Genomic DNA, 15,833 nt, shown 5'->3' with positions numbered 1-15,833 from the left:
GGAAGCGGCGATACTAAATATGTGTACTTTTATTGTTTAGATTTTTTTTAATTCAAATATTTATTTATTGATGGAATAAATATTGATTTTATTGTTATTATTTTTTAAAATATTTTTACAATTATTAAAAAAAAAATTAAATTAATTCTAACTTTTACACCGTGCCCCACTATGGGACACTCATTTTGTGCAGGCTGATCATTTCTATAGCATGCAGATCTGCATGTTATAGAAGCTGTCAGCGCTGCAGCTTCTATACACTGACCTTAGAGACTTCCTGACATGCACTGTGCATGATAGAAAGTCTGTCAGCTCTGGTAACCCGGATGTCGTCATGACGACATCGGGTTACCATGGGAGCGATCGGTACCGCCGCGGGGTCTCCGATCCAAAAGAAGAGGGGCTGTCAGCCCCTCTGCTGGCTCTGGAACGGGAGTTAAAGTGCCGGGAGCGGTCCGTGACTGATTGCATTGGACGTACTATTCCGTCCATGGGAATTAAGTCCCAGGTCACATGGACGGAATAGTACATCTGATGGCAGAAAGGGGTTAATCACAGCTTTAATGCGTCTTGGCATGCTTTCCACCAGTCTTTCATATTGCTTTTGGGTGACCTTATGCCACTCCTGCTACAAAAATTTAAGCAGTTTTTCTTTGTTTGATGGCTTGTGACTATCCATCTTCCTCTTGATTACATTCCAGAGGTTTTCTTTTCAATGGGGTTCAGTTCTGGAGATTGGACTGGCCATGACAGGGATATGATGTGGTGGTCCTTTATCCACACCTTGATTGACCTAGCTGTGTGGCATGGTGCATTGTCCTGCTCGAAAAAACAGTCCTAGGAGTTGGGGAACATTGCCTGAGCAGAAGGAATCAACTGTTTTTCAGGATAACCTTGTATGCGGCTTAATTCATACTCCCTTCGCAAAGATTACCCTGCCCAATTCCAGCCTTGCTGAAGCATCCCCAGATCAACACCTGGTTGTCTAATGGTTAGACAGAGACCTGGAGAGGCGTACAAGCCACAGTATCTGGCACCCACTGTGAAATTTGGTGGCGGATCGGTGTAACGCTCCTTCTCCCATCATCCCCCTGTCAGAGTCTGACGTCACCAACGCTGACACTTACAGGGGGTCACGATTACTTCAGTACTCGGCGCCTGCGGTCCGGAGATGAGCGGGCACTCAGAGCACTGCGGGAACAAGGAGAAAGAGAGGAGAGTATTGGATTTTTTTATCGGGGTGCATTATACTATACAGGATGCCTAATGGGGGTGCATTATACTGTACTGGCTGCCTAATGGGGGTGCATTATACTGTACTGGCTGCCTAATAGAGGTGCATTATACTGTACTGACTAGAGTTGGGAGACTTTTACTTTTTTCGGATCGAGTCGGGTCGGGTGAATTCGGCAGATTATTGCGAAAAGTCGGGGGCCAACTGAAACACGAAACCCAATGCAAGTCAATGGAGAATCAAAGTCGGCAGTGAGTGGAGGATAGGAAAACACCTGCAGTGCCCATTTTAATGCCAAAAGCATCAATTCTTATTACTTAAGCTTGTCAATCTTAATTTACTTTATAATAATTGTTAGGCATTGAAAACTGGGGGTCATTTGGCTAAAGTTGTGGGGGGGTAGGGCTGGCTCAAGATTTTCGTGGGCCCAGGAAACGCGGAATACGTCACGGCGGTGGAGCAGGGAGAGGTAAGTATTTCAACTTTGCAAGTGCTGTGATCCCGAGCAAGCAGGGGGGCACACTCGTTGGCACTGGCACAGGGCCCCTCATAGTATGACGGTGTGTTTGACGGCGGGTGGCGTCACTGGCAGAGACACTTTTGCGTACTATGAGGGACCCTGTGCCAGTGACGTCGCCAACGAGTATGCCCCCCCCCCACCTGATGAAGGAACCTGCACTTTCATCTGCACCTTCCTCTTTGTCCCCGTGTAAGGTGGTATAGTATGCGGGAAGGGAAACCTGACTTTCAGCGGGGTCAGATTCTGGCTGTGTAGAGTGCAAGGGGAATGTAGTGGTCTGGGTCAATGTACCAGCAGACTCATCTAGCAGTGGCTGGGCAATGGGCAGGATGAGGAAGAAACACAGATATGGGCCCAAATAATAAAGTAGGCTAAATGCAGTTCAAAATTGGTAACAGGACTAAACAGGCGGCATTGCTTTGTTCAGTGGAGGGAAACTGTAATGAGTGGCAGACACAGTTAGTAGGCCCAAATAATAAAGTGGGCTAAATGTCTGCCAAAAAATTGTTCATAAATAAACAGGTGGTATAGCTAGGTACAGGGGTGGGCTCCTCTGCTGAGTAGCAGACAGTGGTATATTTTAACTATCATCTATCATTTCAACAAATTTGTATTGGCAGTGCCATTGAAGGATTTACCAGCACAGACTACACAGTGGTGGAGCAGGGAGAGGTAAGTATTGCAAGTGGTAGAGCACTGTTCGAGCTGGGGGGGAACACTCTCTCGTGGGCGGCGGTACTGGCACAGGGCACAGGGCCCCTCATATTATGACGGTGTGTCTGACGTTAGTTGTGCACCATCACCATCAGAGACACTTCATTGTACTATGAGGGACCCTGTGCCAGTGCCGTCGCCCAAGATATCTAACCAAAATAACAACCGTTATATGGTACTGTACAACAAGGTTGAAGGTGTATATAAACTTGTTGAGAATTTAAATCTTCCTTTTTTGGGGGGAGACTGAACCAAAACTCAGGCCCTGTGCATAAAACAACACAATGTAAGTGGCAGAAAGTGGCTGGCTGATATACGACAAACTAACAGGACTGAAGTATATCCACTTTGTGAGAATTTGAATCTCACTTTTTTTGGGGGGAGACTGAACCCAAACTCAGGCCCAGTGTATAAAACAACACAATGTAAGTGGCAGAAAGTGGCTGGAAGATATATGAAAAAATCCAAGGACTGTAGTACAATTTCAATCTCCCTACAATGATCTCAGGACAAGTATGGCAGCAATACAAAGGACTGCTGCACACAAAAGTGTGAACAAATAAACAAGATAACTGCAGAAAGAAGCAACAGGATTTTTGCTTTTAAAAAAGCAGTTGGTTTGCACAGCGGCGTACAAACAGCAATGCAGCTATCAGGGAGCCTTATAAGGCAGCCTAATAAGCTACAGAGCTGATGCACAAAAATATAGCCTCCCTCCACTGTCCCTGCAAAACAAAGGTGGTGTTGGACAGTGGAAATCGCTACAGCACAAGCAGTTTGGGGCTTAATCTTCCCTCCCTAACTATATCCCTTCTTCTGATGAAGCTGCAGCAACCTCTCCCTATGCTAAGATCGGCAGAAGTAAGATGGCGGTCGGCGTGCATGCCCCTTTATACCCCCTGTGACGCCGCAGAAAGCAAGCCAATCACTGTCATGCCCTTCTCTAAGATGGTGGGGACCGAGACCTATGTCATCACGCTGCCCACACTCTGCGTCCTCCTTCATTGGCTGAAAAATGGCGCTGAAAGTGTCATATGAAACGCGACTTTTGCGCGCAGATCGCCGACCGCATGGCCGATCCCACACTAGGATCGGGTTGGGTTTCATGAAACCCGACTTTGCCGAAAGTCGGCGATTTTTTAATTTGTCCGATCCGTTTCGCTCAACCCTAGTACTGACTGCCTAATGGGGGTGCATTATACTGTACAGGGTGCCTAATGGGGGTGCATTATACTGTACAGGCTGCATAATGGGGGTGCATTATACTGTACAGGCTGCATAATGGGGGTGCATTATACTGTTCTGGCTGCCTAATTGGGGTGCATTATACTGTACTGGCTGCCTAATAGGGGTGCATTATACTATACAGGCTGCCTAATGGGGGTGCATTATACTGTACTGGTTGCCTAATGGGGGTGCACTTCACTATACTGGCTGCCTAATGAGGATGCACTATACTATACTGGCTGCCTAATGGGGGTGCATTATACTATACTGGCTGCCTAATGGGGGTACATTATACTGTACTGGCTGCCTAATGGGGGTGCATTATACTGTACTGGCTGCCTAATGGGGGTGCATTATACTATACTGGCTGCCTAATGGGGGTACATTATACTGTACTGGCTGCCTAATGGGGGTGCATTATACTATACAGGCTGCCTAATGGAGGTGCATTATACTATACTGGCTGCCTAATGGGGATGCATTATACTGTACTGGCTGCCTAATGGGGGTGCATTATACTGTACTGGCGGCTGCCTAATGGTGGTGCATTACACTGTACTGGCTGCCTAATGGGGGTGCATTATACTATACTGGCTGCCTAATGGGGGTACATTATACTGTACTGGCTGCCTAATGGGGGTGCATTATACTATACAGGCTGCCTAATGGGGGTGCATTATACTATACTGGCTGCCTAATGGGGGTGCATTATACTGTACTGGCTGCCTAATGGGGGTGCATTATACTATACAGGCTGCCTAATGGGGGTGCATTATACTATACTGGCTGCCTAATGGGGGTGCATTATACTATATTGGCTGCCTAATGGGGGTGCATTATACTGTACTGGCTGCCTAATGGGGGTGCATTATACTATACAGGCTGCCTAATGGGGGTGCATTATACTATACTGGCTGCCTAGTGGTGGTGCATTATACTGTACTGGCTGCCTAATGGGGGTGCATTATACAGTACAAGCTGCCTAATGGGGGTGCATTATACTATGCTGGCTGCCTAATGGGCTGCATTATACTATACAGGCTTATGGGAAGTGCATTATACTATACAGGCCTATGGGGAGTGCATTATACTATACAGGCCTATGGGAAGAGCATTATACTATACAGGCCTATGGGAAGTGCATTATACTAGACAGGCCTATGGGGAGTGCATTATACTATGCAGGCCTATGGGGAGTGCATTATACTATGCAGGCGTATGGGGAGTGCATTATAATATGCAGGCCTATGGGGAGTGCATTATACTATACAGGCCTATGGGTAGTGCATTATACTATATTGAGGACTATCTAGCTTATTACACTATATGGAGGCTATCTAGGGGGCCATCACACAGTGTGGGGATTACAGTGAAGTGGCCATCAAGCAGTTTGGGGATTACTAAGGGGTCAGTATACTGTGTGGAGGCATCATGTTATGTGTAAGGGAGCATCATACTATGCATAGGGGAGCTGTACAGGTGGCAGACTCGGGACCAGGTTCTGACTGGTTATGAAATTCAGCCCTGGCATTTGAAATCACACAGGCCCATGTTGTCACCGTCCCCATGAACCAGACGGGACATATTACTAATATTACCCTGGATGGAGGAAAGGAAGATTTTCTAAAAGACCTATCTAATGATACTCATGGCCTGGTGGGGTAAATGACAGAGTCAGCGACTTGTGCTCTGTCACAACTCTTAACAGTATGGGTGTCTTGAGAACACTGATTCTGTTAACAATATAGTAGGCAAGGCAGCCCATGACCAGACAGGCCCTTCTGGCATTTGCCAGAATTGCCAGATAGCCAGTCCGGCCCTGCTCGCGAAATTATTCAATGTAAAGTGGGCACTTATTGGTACAGGGGAACTCAGGTTACTGTGACTGTCAAAGGAGCACACAGGGCACTATTACTTTCTAGGGGGCAAAATGTGGGCACTGTTTTCTAGGACACTTGCACTCGGCATTACTATATTATAGAGGGGTGCTTTAGAATTTAGAGGGCACAGAGAACCACACAGCAGGTGCAGTAATAGGGACACATACGGCAGCAGCGACTCAGTATTGGGGTATCAGGTGCAGTAATAGGGACACAAACTGCAGCAGAGGCTCAGTATTGGGATATCAGCAGGATGAGGAGTTTTTGCAGGTTGGGAATAGATTGTGATGGGGCTGGAATATGAGAAGTGAAATGTGTCTTTGTTGTAATCTCTGCAGCCGAGTCCTGGCTGGAAGAAGTTGTCATGTCGGTCTGGGACAGAAGGAAAAGATGGGAAAAGTGAAGGATTCCATCAGAAAGTATGTCAGCATTAGTCACTATCTGTAACTATGCAGTGATCTCTTATATGTTCTGCAGGGCTGGTATTTACCACTGACCATATGGCGGTAATATCAATATTGGTCTTTATACAGAGATTGTTTTCATTAAGGCTACTTTCACACATCAGGTTTTCAGTGTCAGGCTAAATCCGGCTAATTTTCAAAAAACTGGATTATTATTTTATTATTATTATACATTTTTAAAATATCAGGCGAATGTTGCCGCCGGATCAGGTTTTTTTCCCATAGACTTGTATTAGTGCCGGATTTCACCGGATGACATTGCGTTTTGTCCGGTTTTCGCCGGATTCGGCAAATCTGCTGCTTCCGGTTTCATGAAAAAACGTCCATAGCAACGTTTTTTGTCTCTGGCGAAAAAGCCTGAAGCACCGGATCCGGCGCTTCCGGCTGTTTGCTAGAATGGAAGCCTATGGGAGCCGGAAGGTGCCGGATACGGAAAAAGGCAGATACGGCGGCCTGATCCGGTTTTTTAAACTGAGCATGCTCAAATTTTTTTTTCATCCAATAATCCAGATGTGCTAGCTGGATCCGTCAAAAAAACGTATCTGTCGCATCAGTTTTTCACAATCTGCGCCGGATTTAGCCTGACTGAAAATCTGATGTGTGGCAGTAGCCTACATCTAATGAAGGTTACCTGGTTAGGGGCCCATTCAGAAATGTCACCCCCTCCCAACCAAAACCCTAATGTGGGAATGTGGGTCTTCATGTGCAGCCTCCACACTACACGAATACCGGGCACCGGCTCACGGTACAGGGGAACAGTGACAGCAATGGCGCAGGGTTGCAGGAAGATGGCGCACAAGCGGCTACACTGAGACGAGGAAGCGCCGTGTGGTCAGTCACTTCCTGCGTGTCTGTGAGCAGCATGTGGTGGCTGTGTGTCGTGGGCTGTGTGAGTGTCCATGTGAGCTCGTCACTGCCCGTGTCTGCCGGAGAGCCGCCGCCATGGCAGGAGGACAGACCCCCAGCACACAATGAGAGCAGCTCCGTGCCCGCACACAATGACACAGTATGGCGCTTCCTGGAGACAGTGGGCAAGAAATCCCCGGCCGGCCCTCCGCTCTCTGAGGACGGATACAGCGCCTTCCTGGTACTAGTGCCTGTGTGTGTTGTGCCAATGTAGGCGGCGTGTTTACTGGCGGCGATACAAGTGGAAGTAATGCCGGTTTAGTCCAGCAGGCGGCGCCGTACTGACACCACCGTACTGACACCACCGTATATGATGTCTAGGGTGGTCGCACTCATTCCAGGCGCAGAGTTCCCCTCCCCCCCGGTGTGTGCGCAGTGTCCCCACCATGGAGCTTTTGATGACTCCTTTTTGCTTGTCGTTTTGTTTTACTGCTGTCACTATGCGGTTTATATAGCTGGTCATTGCATTTGTAAAGTGAGCTGTGAGGGGCCGAGAATGTCTTCAGGTTCTTGCATGTAGCCTTCTTACGCTGTTTGCCAGATATGGATTTTATATGTTGGACTTTTACAAGTGGAATGCCATGAAGTATGGTTATTGCTTTATTGTCGTGTTGAGGAAAAAGGGCAAATCAAAGTTATCGGCCTCCCATGATCGAGGGAACCGGCTCCTCACTAGTGGCACCCCACAGAAATGACAGCAGCGATGAATGGAGCAGAGCTGCTGTCTGTATAATCCCGCCTGCACATCCTCCATACAGCCTGCACATCCTCCATACAGCCTGCACATCCTCCATACAGCCTGCACATCCTCCATCCCGCCTGCACATCCTCCATCCCGCCTGCACATCCTCCATCCCGCCTGCACATCCTCCATCCAGCCTGCACATCCTCCATCCAGCCTGCACATCCTCCATCCCGCCTGCACATCCTCCATCCCGCCTGCACATCCTCCATCCCGCCTGCACATCCTCCATCCCGCCTGCACATCCTCCATCCCGCCTGCACATCCTCCATCCCGCCTGCACATCCTCCATCCCGCCTGCACATCCTCCATCCCGCCTGCACATCCTCCATACCGCCTGCACATCCTCCATACCGCCTGCACATCCTCCATACCGCCTGCACATCCTCCATACAGCCTGCACATCCTCCATCCCGCCTGCACATCCTCCATCCCGCCTGCACATCCTCCATCCCGCCTGCACATCCTCCATCCCGCCTGCACATCCTCCATACCGCCTGCACATCCTCCATACCGCCTGCACATCCTCCATCCCGCCTGCACATCCTCCATACCGCAGGCTCCCAGGTGCCGTATGTGTCGGGAAGGGATTAAAGGGGATTCTCATGTTTGATTGTTGTCCCTTTTCAATGGGAGCACTTCCCGATTGCTGGGGCTCGAACCGCTGGGACCCTCACCGATACCGAATATCTATGCGTGAAAGGAGCGGAGGTCATGTGCAATAATTGGTCCATGTGTGGTCACACCGCAGCACGCCGACTAAAAATCGGCTCCACTGAATGAGACATATGCCAGAAGCATATATGTTCAGACACTGAAGAATTTTTTTTTTCTCTAAAGTGAACCTGTCGGCAGGATTGTGCACAGTAACCTACAGGCAGTGCCAGGTCAGCGCCGTTATACTGATTACAATGATACCTGGTGATGAAATCCATCTTGTGGTTGTTGTGTAATCTTTATTTTCAGTTTTGAGTTAAGGCTGAGTCACACATAACGATATCATTAACGATATCGTTGCAACGTCACGCTTTTGGTGACGTAGCAACGATCCCGCTAACGATCTCGTTATGTGTGACAGCGACCAACGATCCCTGCTGGGAGATCGTTGGTCGATGGGAATGATCAGGACCTTTTTTTGGTCGCTGATCACCCGCTGTCATTGTTGGATCGGCGTGTGTGACGCCGATCCAGTGATGTGTTCACTTGTAACCAGGGTAAATATCGGGTTACTAAGTGCAGGGCTGCGCTTAGTAACCCGATATTTACCCTGGTTACCATTGTAAAATTAAAAAAAAAAACACTACATACATTCTGATGTCTGTCATGTCCCCCGGCGTCCACAGGGTTAAAACTGCTTTCGGCAAGAGCGCTGCTAATATGCATGCGCTGCCGCCGAGAGCTTCCCTGCACTGACTGTCAGCGCCGGCCGTAAAGCACAGCACAGCGGTGACATCACCGCTGTTACTGCCGGCGCTGACACAGTCAGTGCAGGGAAGCTCTCGGCAGCAGCGTATGCATATTAGCAGCGCTCTTGCCGAAAGCAGTTTTAACCCTGTGGACGCCGGCGGGGGACGTGACAGACATCAGAATGTATGTAGTGTTTTTTTTTTTAATTTTACAATGGTAACCAGGGTAAATATGGGGTTACTAAGCGCAGCCCTGCACTTAGTAACCCGATGTTTACCCTAGTTACCCGGGTGCTGCTGGGGGACTTCGGCATCGTTGAAGACAGTTTCAACGATGCCGAAGTCGTTCCCATGATCGTTGGTCGCTGGAGAGCGGTCTGTGTGACAGCTCCCCAGCGACCACACAACGACTTACCAACGATCACGGCCAGGTCGTATCGCTGGTCGTGATCGTTGGTAAGTCTTTTAGTGTAACGGTACCTTTAAGGATATGCTCGTGCCCTGGGGCGGCATGTGGGGGTCTTCATGTGGTGCTCTGATTAGGTATTCATCAGTGACCTGCCCCCTATTTTAAATACTGTGCAGGTCATATTGTGGACTTTGGAAAAATAAATAACTACAGCAAAATGGCGCTGGCCCAGTAGCATCTATTGGCAATAGATGCTTCTGAGCACCACAGGAAGACCCCCCCCCCCAGGCCGCCCCGAAGTACAAGAAGTTCATTAACTGAAAATAAAGATTAAGCAGCAACAACTACAAGATGGATTTCATCACCAGGTATCATTGTAATCGGTATAACAGCGCCGACCTGACAGTGTCTGTAGGTTACTGTGCACAATCCTGCTGACAGGTTCACTTTAAAGGGACTGTCAGCACAAGATGATTGTTCATGCTAAATACCGCTGCTCCGGCTTCACGGCGGGGCCAATCATTTATATACACCTCCCCACCTGCTTGTTCTCCCTCCATCTCCAACCCTCCCCCCCCCCCCTTTGATTGACAGCTCTGGTTTCATAGAGGCAGAGAGAGAGGGAATACAAGCTGGGGAAAAAGGTATAAATATATGACTGGCCCCGCCGTGAAGCACCAAGCGCCTTTTCTTGGTTTAAGCAGTCGTTCTGTGCTGACAGTCCCTTTAATCAACTACGGGTGTCCCATTGTTCTGAATGGGGTTTGTAGACATCCATGCCTGTGTTGTAGAAACAATCCTGTCATCTGCACAACGTTCTGCATTAAACCTGCTCATGTGAATATGGCATAACATGTCTGTGTGTGAGGACTACAGGTCGGCATTAACATATTCCTTTATGAACACTTGTGACATTCTGGTTTTGTGATGTCAGTAATGATTTTCATCTTTAGATTATGCTGTGAAATGCTGGTAAGGTAATGCTGTAACCTTTTCTCTTTTAGGACAGTCTGGAGAGATATAAGTTTCTGATCCATAACGCACAGGATAGTGGCGATGCTTATTATGGAATTAATCAGTTTTCTGATTTGTCAGTTGAAGAATTTGCCAGTAAGTTAATGTCAATTATTGTGTCTCTCACACAGTGGGAAAGGAGAACCCCAGTGGCAGTGTGCGTGCTAAATAAAGGGGTATCGCATGAGCCTACAGGTGAAGCTCTGCTCACATATATAGTGTATTAAAGCTGTGATAAAGTAGCGCGGCATGAAGCTCGGCTCACATATATATTAAAGCTGTGATAGATAAAGTAGCGCGGCATGAAGCTCGGCTCACATATATATTAAAGCTGTGATAGATAAAGTAGCGCGGCATGAAGCTCGGCTCACATATATATTAAAGCTGTGATAGATAAAGTAGCGCGGCATGAAGCTCTGCTCACATATATATTAAAGCTGTGATAGATAAAGTAGCGTGGCGTGAAGCTCTGCTCATGTCAGAATGACAGAACCTCAGTGGACCCAAACCTGTGAGCCTCCTGCTAACTTCCGGCATCCCCAGTGCCTCTTCTGTCTAGTGGGCCCGGTGCAACGTCTTCGTTACAGCATAACGTGCCCATGACATCACTCCAGGCCTGCTAATCAGAAGCTTGCGGCACGAAGGATATGTTTGTCATCTTTACATACGGTATTTCTGATTAAATATGGCTTCATTCCTGATGGTAGTATTTCAATGCCTTTTTCTATGTAGATATTTATCTGAGGAGTTACCCTTCAAAGAAGCTGGATCATTATGTGCCTGATAAGAAAATGTTTGAAGGCGATCCTTTACCTCTGAGGTTTGACTGGAGAGATAAAAACATGGTGACCGAAGTGAAAAATCAGCTGGATGTAAGCTACATGGTGAAATAGGATTTTTTTTCTCCATTTTTATGTAAAATGTTGAAACTTTGTTGATGGTAAATTGGAAGAATGGTTACTGTTTATTTAAAGAGAACCTGTCGGCTGATACATGGTGCCCAAACCACGGTCAGCATGTCTGAGCCACTGGCTGTGCGATCACAGCCATATATGTTGTCTTATAGGCAGAGACTTGTCAGTCACTGTCAGCGGGTGGGGAGAAGAGTGCGGGGACCCACCTGTACGACTAGTCACCTGTGCGGCTCGGTCCTCAGCAGCTATTAAAAGCATGTTGTTCTTTGTCTCTGAAACGCAGATAGCTGTGATCTCGCAGCCAGTGGCTGATTCATGCTGCCCAAACCGTAAGAGCTGACAGGTTCCCTTTAAGGAGCCATGACATTGTAGGCAGGTTTGTATAAAACTGACCCAAAAGGAAGAGCAATTGCCCCAGTCTCCCCATTGGTAAAAGAGTGTATAATATCAGATCGAGGTACAACACCCAACTCCCCACTGATCAGCTGTTATTAGCTCCATTGGCGGCTGGTTATAATAAATGAATGGACAGCATAGCTCATAGTGAATGCAGACAAGAGCATGCCCTTTAGCTACTTTTGTTGATTCTAATTTATACAATTAGCAAATTAGGTTTTTGTTTTTTTTTACAAAAAAATTAAAACTGTAGGATGGGGACCAAGTTCCCAATTATAGAAAGGTAGGTATTGTAATATTGGGATTAAAACATAACTTTTAATACGCTTTTAAAGCAAGAGATTAAAAACCAAACAAGACACACAACATATAATAAAACCTGAATGCCATAAACCAGGTAGTTATTTACAGTTACTAAATATTGTCACTACAGCCAAGGAGGCATTGGGAAAAAAAACACACTACCCCCAATTAGGCTCCGTTCACATTTGCGGTGTGCGCCGCAGCGTCGTCGCCGCAAGAAAACGCATGCGTCGTGCGGCCCTATCTTTAACATTGGCGCCGCATGTACATGCGTTGTCATGCGTTGTGGTGCGTTGTACGCCGCATGCGGCGTTAGGGCGCACCTGTCAGGGCGCGGCAAACGCAACATGTTGCATTTTTTGGGCGGCGCCGACCTTTTAAAAAACGCATGCGTCGTGTTTGCGTCGTCGATGCGCCTTATTCCCCATTGAATTGTATTGACAACGCAGACGACGCAAGTACTTGCGTCGTGGTGCGTTGTACGACGCATGCGTTTTCAAATAAAAAATGCAAAACATTGTCTAGACTTTGTCTAGACACTAAAAAAACACTATATATATATATATATATATATATATATATATATATATATATATATATATATATATATATATAAAAAAAAAAAGGGGGTTTGGCATTGTCTTTCACAAGGCTATTCAAGAGAGAGAGGACTGAGGAGAATCTGCTTTCAAAACCTGTAAGTATATTAATTTCTCTTTGCATTTTTTTTATTCTGTGTTTTATTTCTTGATTTTGATTACATTTGTGCAATGTTTGGTCTGTGCTATTGTACGGTTATGGCACTGTGGTTTGTTATTGAAATATTTTTTTTTTTTATCTGGTTCTGATGTACTTATGGCGTTATATGCTGGCGTTTATTGTCTTCGGCCTTGCTTGGTTATGGATTGGTTTTAATGGATTTTGGGTTGTTCTGGTGTCATGCGGTTGTTCAATGTCTTTTTTTTGGCTGATTTTTTCTTGTTAAATTTCTGGTTCATGTCTTTTTCTGGTTTCTATTGTTGGGGGTAACCGTATGGCGTTTTCTTGGCTCATGTCTTGCTGTGTTTTATTGTAAAGTATGCTGTTGGCATTTTTTTTTCTTTCCTTGAGTGTCTTTTCTTGCTGGTGGGGGGGCTACATTTATGATGTTTCATTTGTATTGTATTGTTCCGTGCGGCTATATGCCATTCTATTTTCAATAGTATTTTTTTTTTTTTTTATCCTTGATGGTTTTACGTCGTTTTCCGTATGGCATATATCTCCTTCCTTGACTGTTTGCATTGCCAAGTGTGTAGTATGGATGTTTTTTTTTTTTTTTTTTTGGTGGGGCCCTTTTTTTTTAGTTTCATGGGTTTATTTTTCTATTTGACTATGGTTTATCTTTTGGGTTGCTGTATATTGTAACAGCGGTTGTCCCGTAATGTTTTTTGCTTATTATCTAGAATGGTATTTATCACCTTTTTCTGATGTATTTCTGTGGTTATATGTCACCAGATGGTGTTGTTTTGGATCATGTCTTGTTGTAATTGTAAAGTATGGCGTTCATTAGTTTGCTATTTCATTGGGCCTTTTTTTTTTTTTTCTGTATAAATAAATGTTTGGACATAGGTGTCTATTTTGGCTTCATTTTGTTTGGGTCTATTCTGGATGAAACTTTTTCATACTCTGCCTTGTGTTGTATCTTCTATTGTATTCTCTTGCAATGTATGGCGTTGTGGTGTCGCTTGTTGAGTTTGCATTGTCCTATCAGTCAACAGTCCATTGTGGTTGTTATTTTTTTTGGGGGGGCTATTTAATTGTATGTGGCATTGTTAGCTTTGGATGTGATTTTTTTTTGCTCATTTTTTCATTGCAGAACAAACTTGCAAGAATGGCGAGTGACTCAGAACATAGCCAATCGGCGCAGGGGAGTGCGGTGAGTAATTATGTCCAGTTGCTTACTATTCGCTGTCATTTGTAGCCTTGGCAATAATTTTTGTCTCCAATTTTAACAGGCTTCTTCAAGTGAGGGAGAAGGGAGTCAGCGGGAGCAGAGAGCTCGGGGCCAAGGTGTGGCGTCAAGCCGGCGAGTGAGTATTTATTTATTTTTTTTTTTTTCTTGAGTAGCATCCTGCTTTCACTAGGGATAGCTTTTAAGGGCTGCAAGTTTTGAGGGAAGGTAACATACACACAAGAACATACATAAATACAGGTGTAGAAACCAGAGATATACATACATCAAATGGCATATTATTCAAAGACAGGACAGGGCAAAGGTACATATCATGACAGGTGCTGGTGGTTGTTCATATTTTCAAGTCTTTCACCTTTATGTTTTCTAATTTTTCTAGGTTTCACAACGGGACCAAGGAGATCGTGGTATTGATGTGGACCTCCTTATCACCTGCATACAGGAGCGTGGCCCGTTGTGGGACAGCCGTGACCCCCGGCACATGGACCAGGTGGTGTTGAGGCGTTTGTGGGTTGAGGTGGCAAAGTCGCTGTGGGATGGCTTTGAAAGCACTTCAGGCACGGACAAAAGCAACTTTGGTGAGTATTGCTGATACGCCGTGCTTTGCATCGCACACGGTTGTTTTATCCTTTTTAAATGCTAAATATGTAACCTTTTTTTTTCTTTGCATTCACAGTTAAAAAGTTGAGGACCAGATGGCGATCCATGAAGGACAGTTTCAATAAGGGGTTCCGTAATGAGCAGGAGCAAGCTCGGAGTGGTGCTGCTGCGGCCAAGTCTGTGCCCTATAAATATCACAGGGCATTACAGTTCCTAAGACCGGTCCTTGGCCGTCGACAGTAAGTATTTTGTCCACATACCATATTGCACAGCCACATTGTACATTGCCCAGCCACGTACATTGTGCATCCACATAGTATATTGGCAGGCCACTATATCGCAGACACATAGTACACGTTCTAGCCACGTATCCACATAGTATATTTCCCAGGCACATAGTGTATTGGCCATCCATGTAGTCAGCGTAGCATATTGGCCATCCACGTAACTTTTTCCCTAGTGGGATGGTATATAGTCGATTAGTAACTTTTTGGGTTAAGCGTGAGTCCTTGTAGTCCATGACTGGTTACGTTCTGAGTCAGGGTAGTTCTGATCGCAGGAATAATGATGACGTCTCGATCACATGATCCTAACGTCATGGCCGTTCCTGCGATCAGCGTTAACATGGCAGACATCAGCAAAGTCACTGTGTATATTTTTTTTTTTTTTTTTTTTTTTAAGTTCTCTCTTTTTTTAAAATTTTTTATACTATTTTTGCGGCATAGGCAGCGTCAAGAAAGATTTTTTGACAAAATAATTTTTGTCTGATGACAGTGGTATACGGTCAAAAGGCTTTGGCAGCGGGAATGAGCAGTCATTTTCTGCCGTTGGTATGTCCATGATTGTTATCGTCAGCCATAACGGTCAGCTGGCAATAACAATCAGCAATTTATTATAGGCCACACAGACTGAGAGACAGAGGATTGTAATGTATTGTTGTGTCATGTAATGTTAATTTTATTACAGGAGTTGGCGTGTGTGGTTATTAATTGAAGACTAATTTTTCCCTTATCTTTTCACAGAACACACAGCAGCACCCTCGAGCGAGCTCGCCCATCAGGAGCGGACCTTCATGAATCACCATCTGACCCGTCACAGCCATCCCACAGCGACAGCAGGCTTGCACCACCATCTGGAGAACCGGCAGCCGGTC

The 15,833-nt window shown here is 46.0% G+C and overlaps 1 protein-coding gene across 1 annotated transcript in view; it reads left to right on the top strand.

Moving 5' to 3' along the window:
• The first annotated feature begins 6,794 nt into the window (after positions 1–6,794).
• CTSO (cathepsin O) overlaps positions 6,795–15,833 on the top strand; it is a 58,326-nt gene continuing 49,287 nt past the window's right edge. Inside the window, exons 1-3 of the mRNA XM_077279397.1 lie at positions 6,795–7,126; positions 10,507–10,612; positions 11,249–11,388. Of these exons, the coding sequence (XP_077135512.1) occupies positions 6,902–7,126; positions 10,507–10,612; positions 11,249–11,388 (471 nt within the window). The 5' untranslated portion in view covers positions 6,795–6,901. The remainder of the gene's footprint in view (positions 7,127–10,506; positions 10,613–11,248; positions 11,389–15,833) is intronic.

This window comes from Ranitomeya variabilis, chromosome 1, assembly GCF_051348905.1.
Source record: "Ranitomeya variabilis isolate aRanVar5 chromosome 1, aRanVar5.hap1, whole genome shotgun sequence".
In the NCBI taxonomy this organism is placed as follows: domain Eukaryota; kingdom Metazoa; phylum Chordata; class Amphibia; order Anura; family Dendrobatidae; genus Ranitomeya; species Ranitomeya variabilis.
Note: the sequence above shows the minus strand (reverse complement) of the source record. Positions and strands in the feature narration are given on the sequence as shown.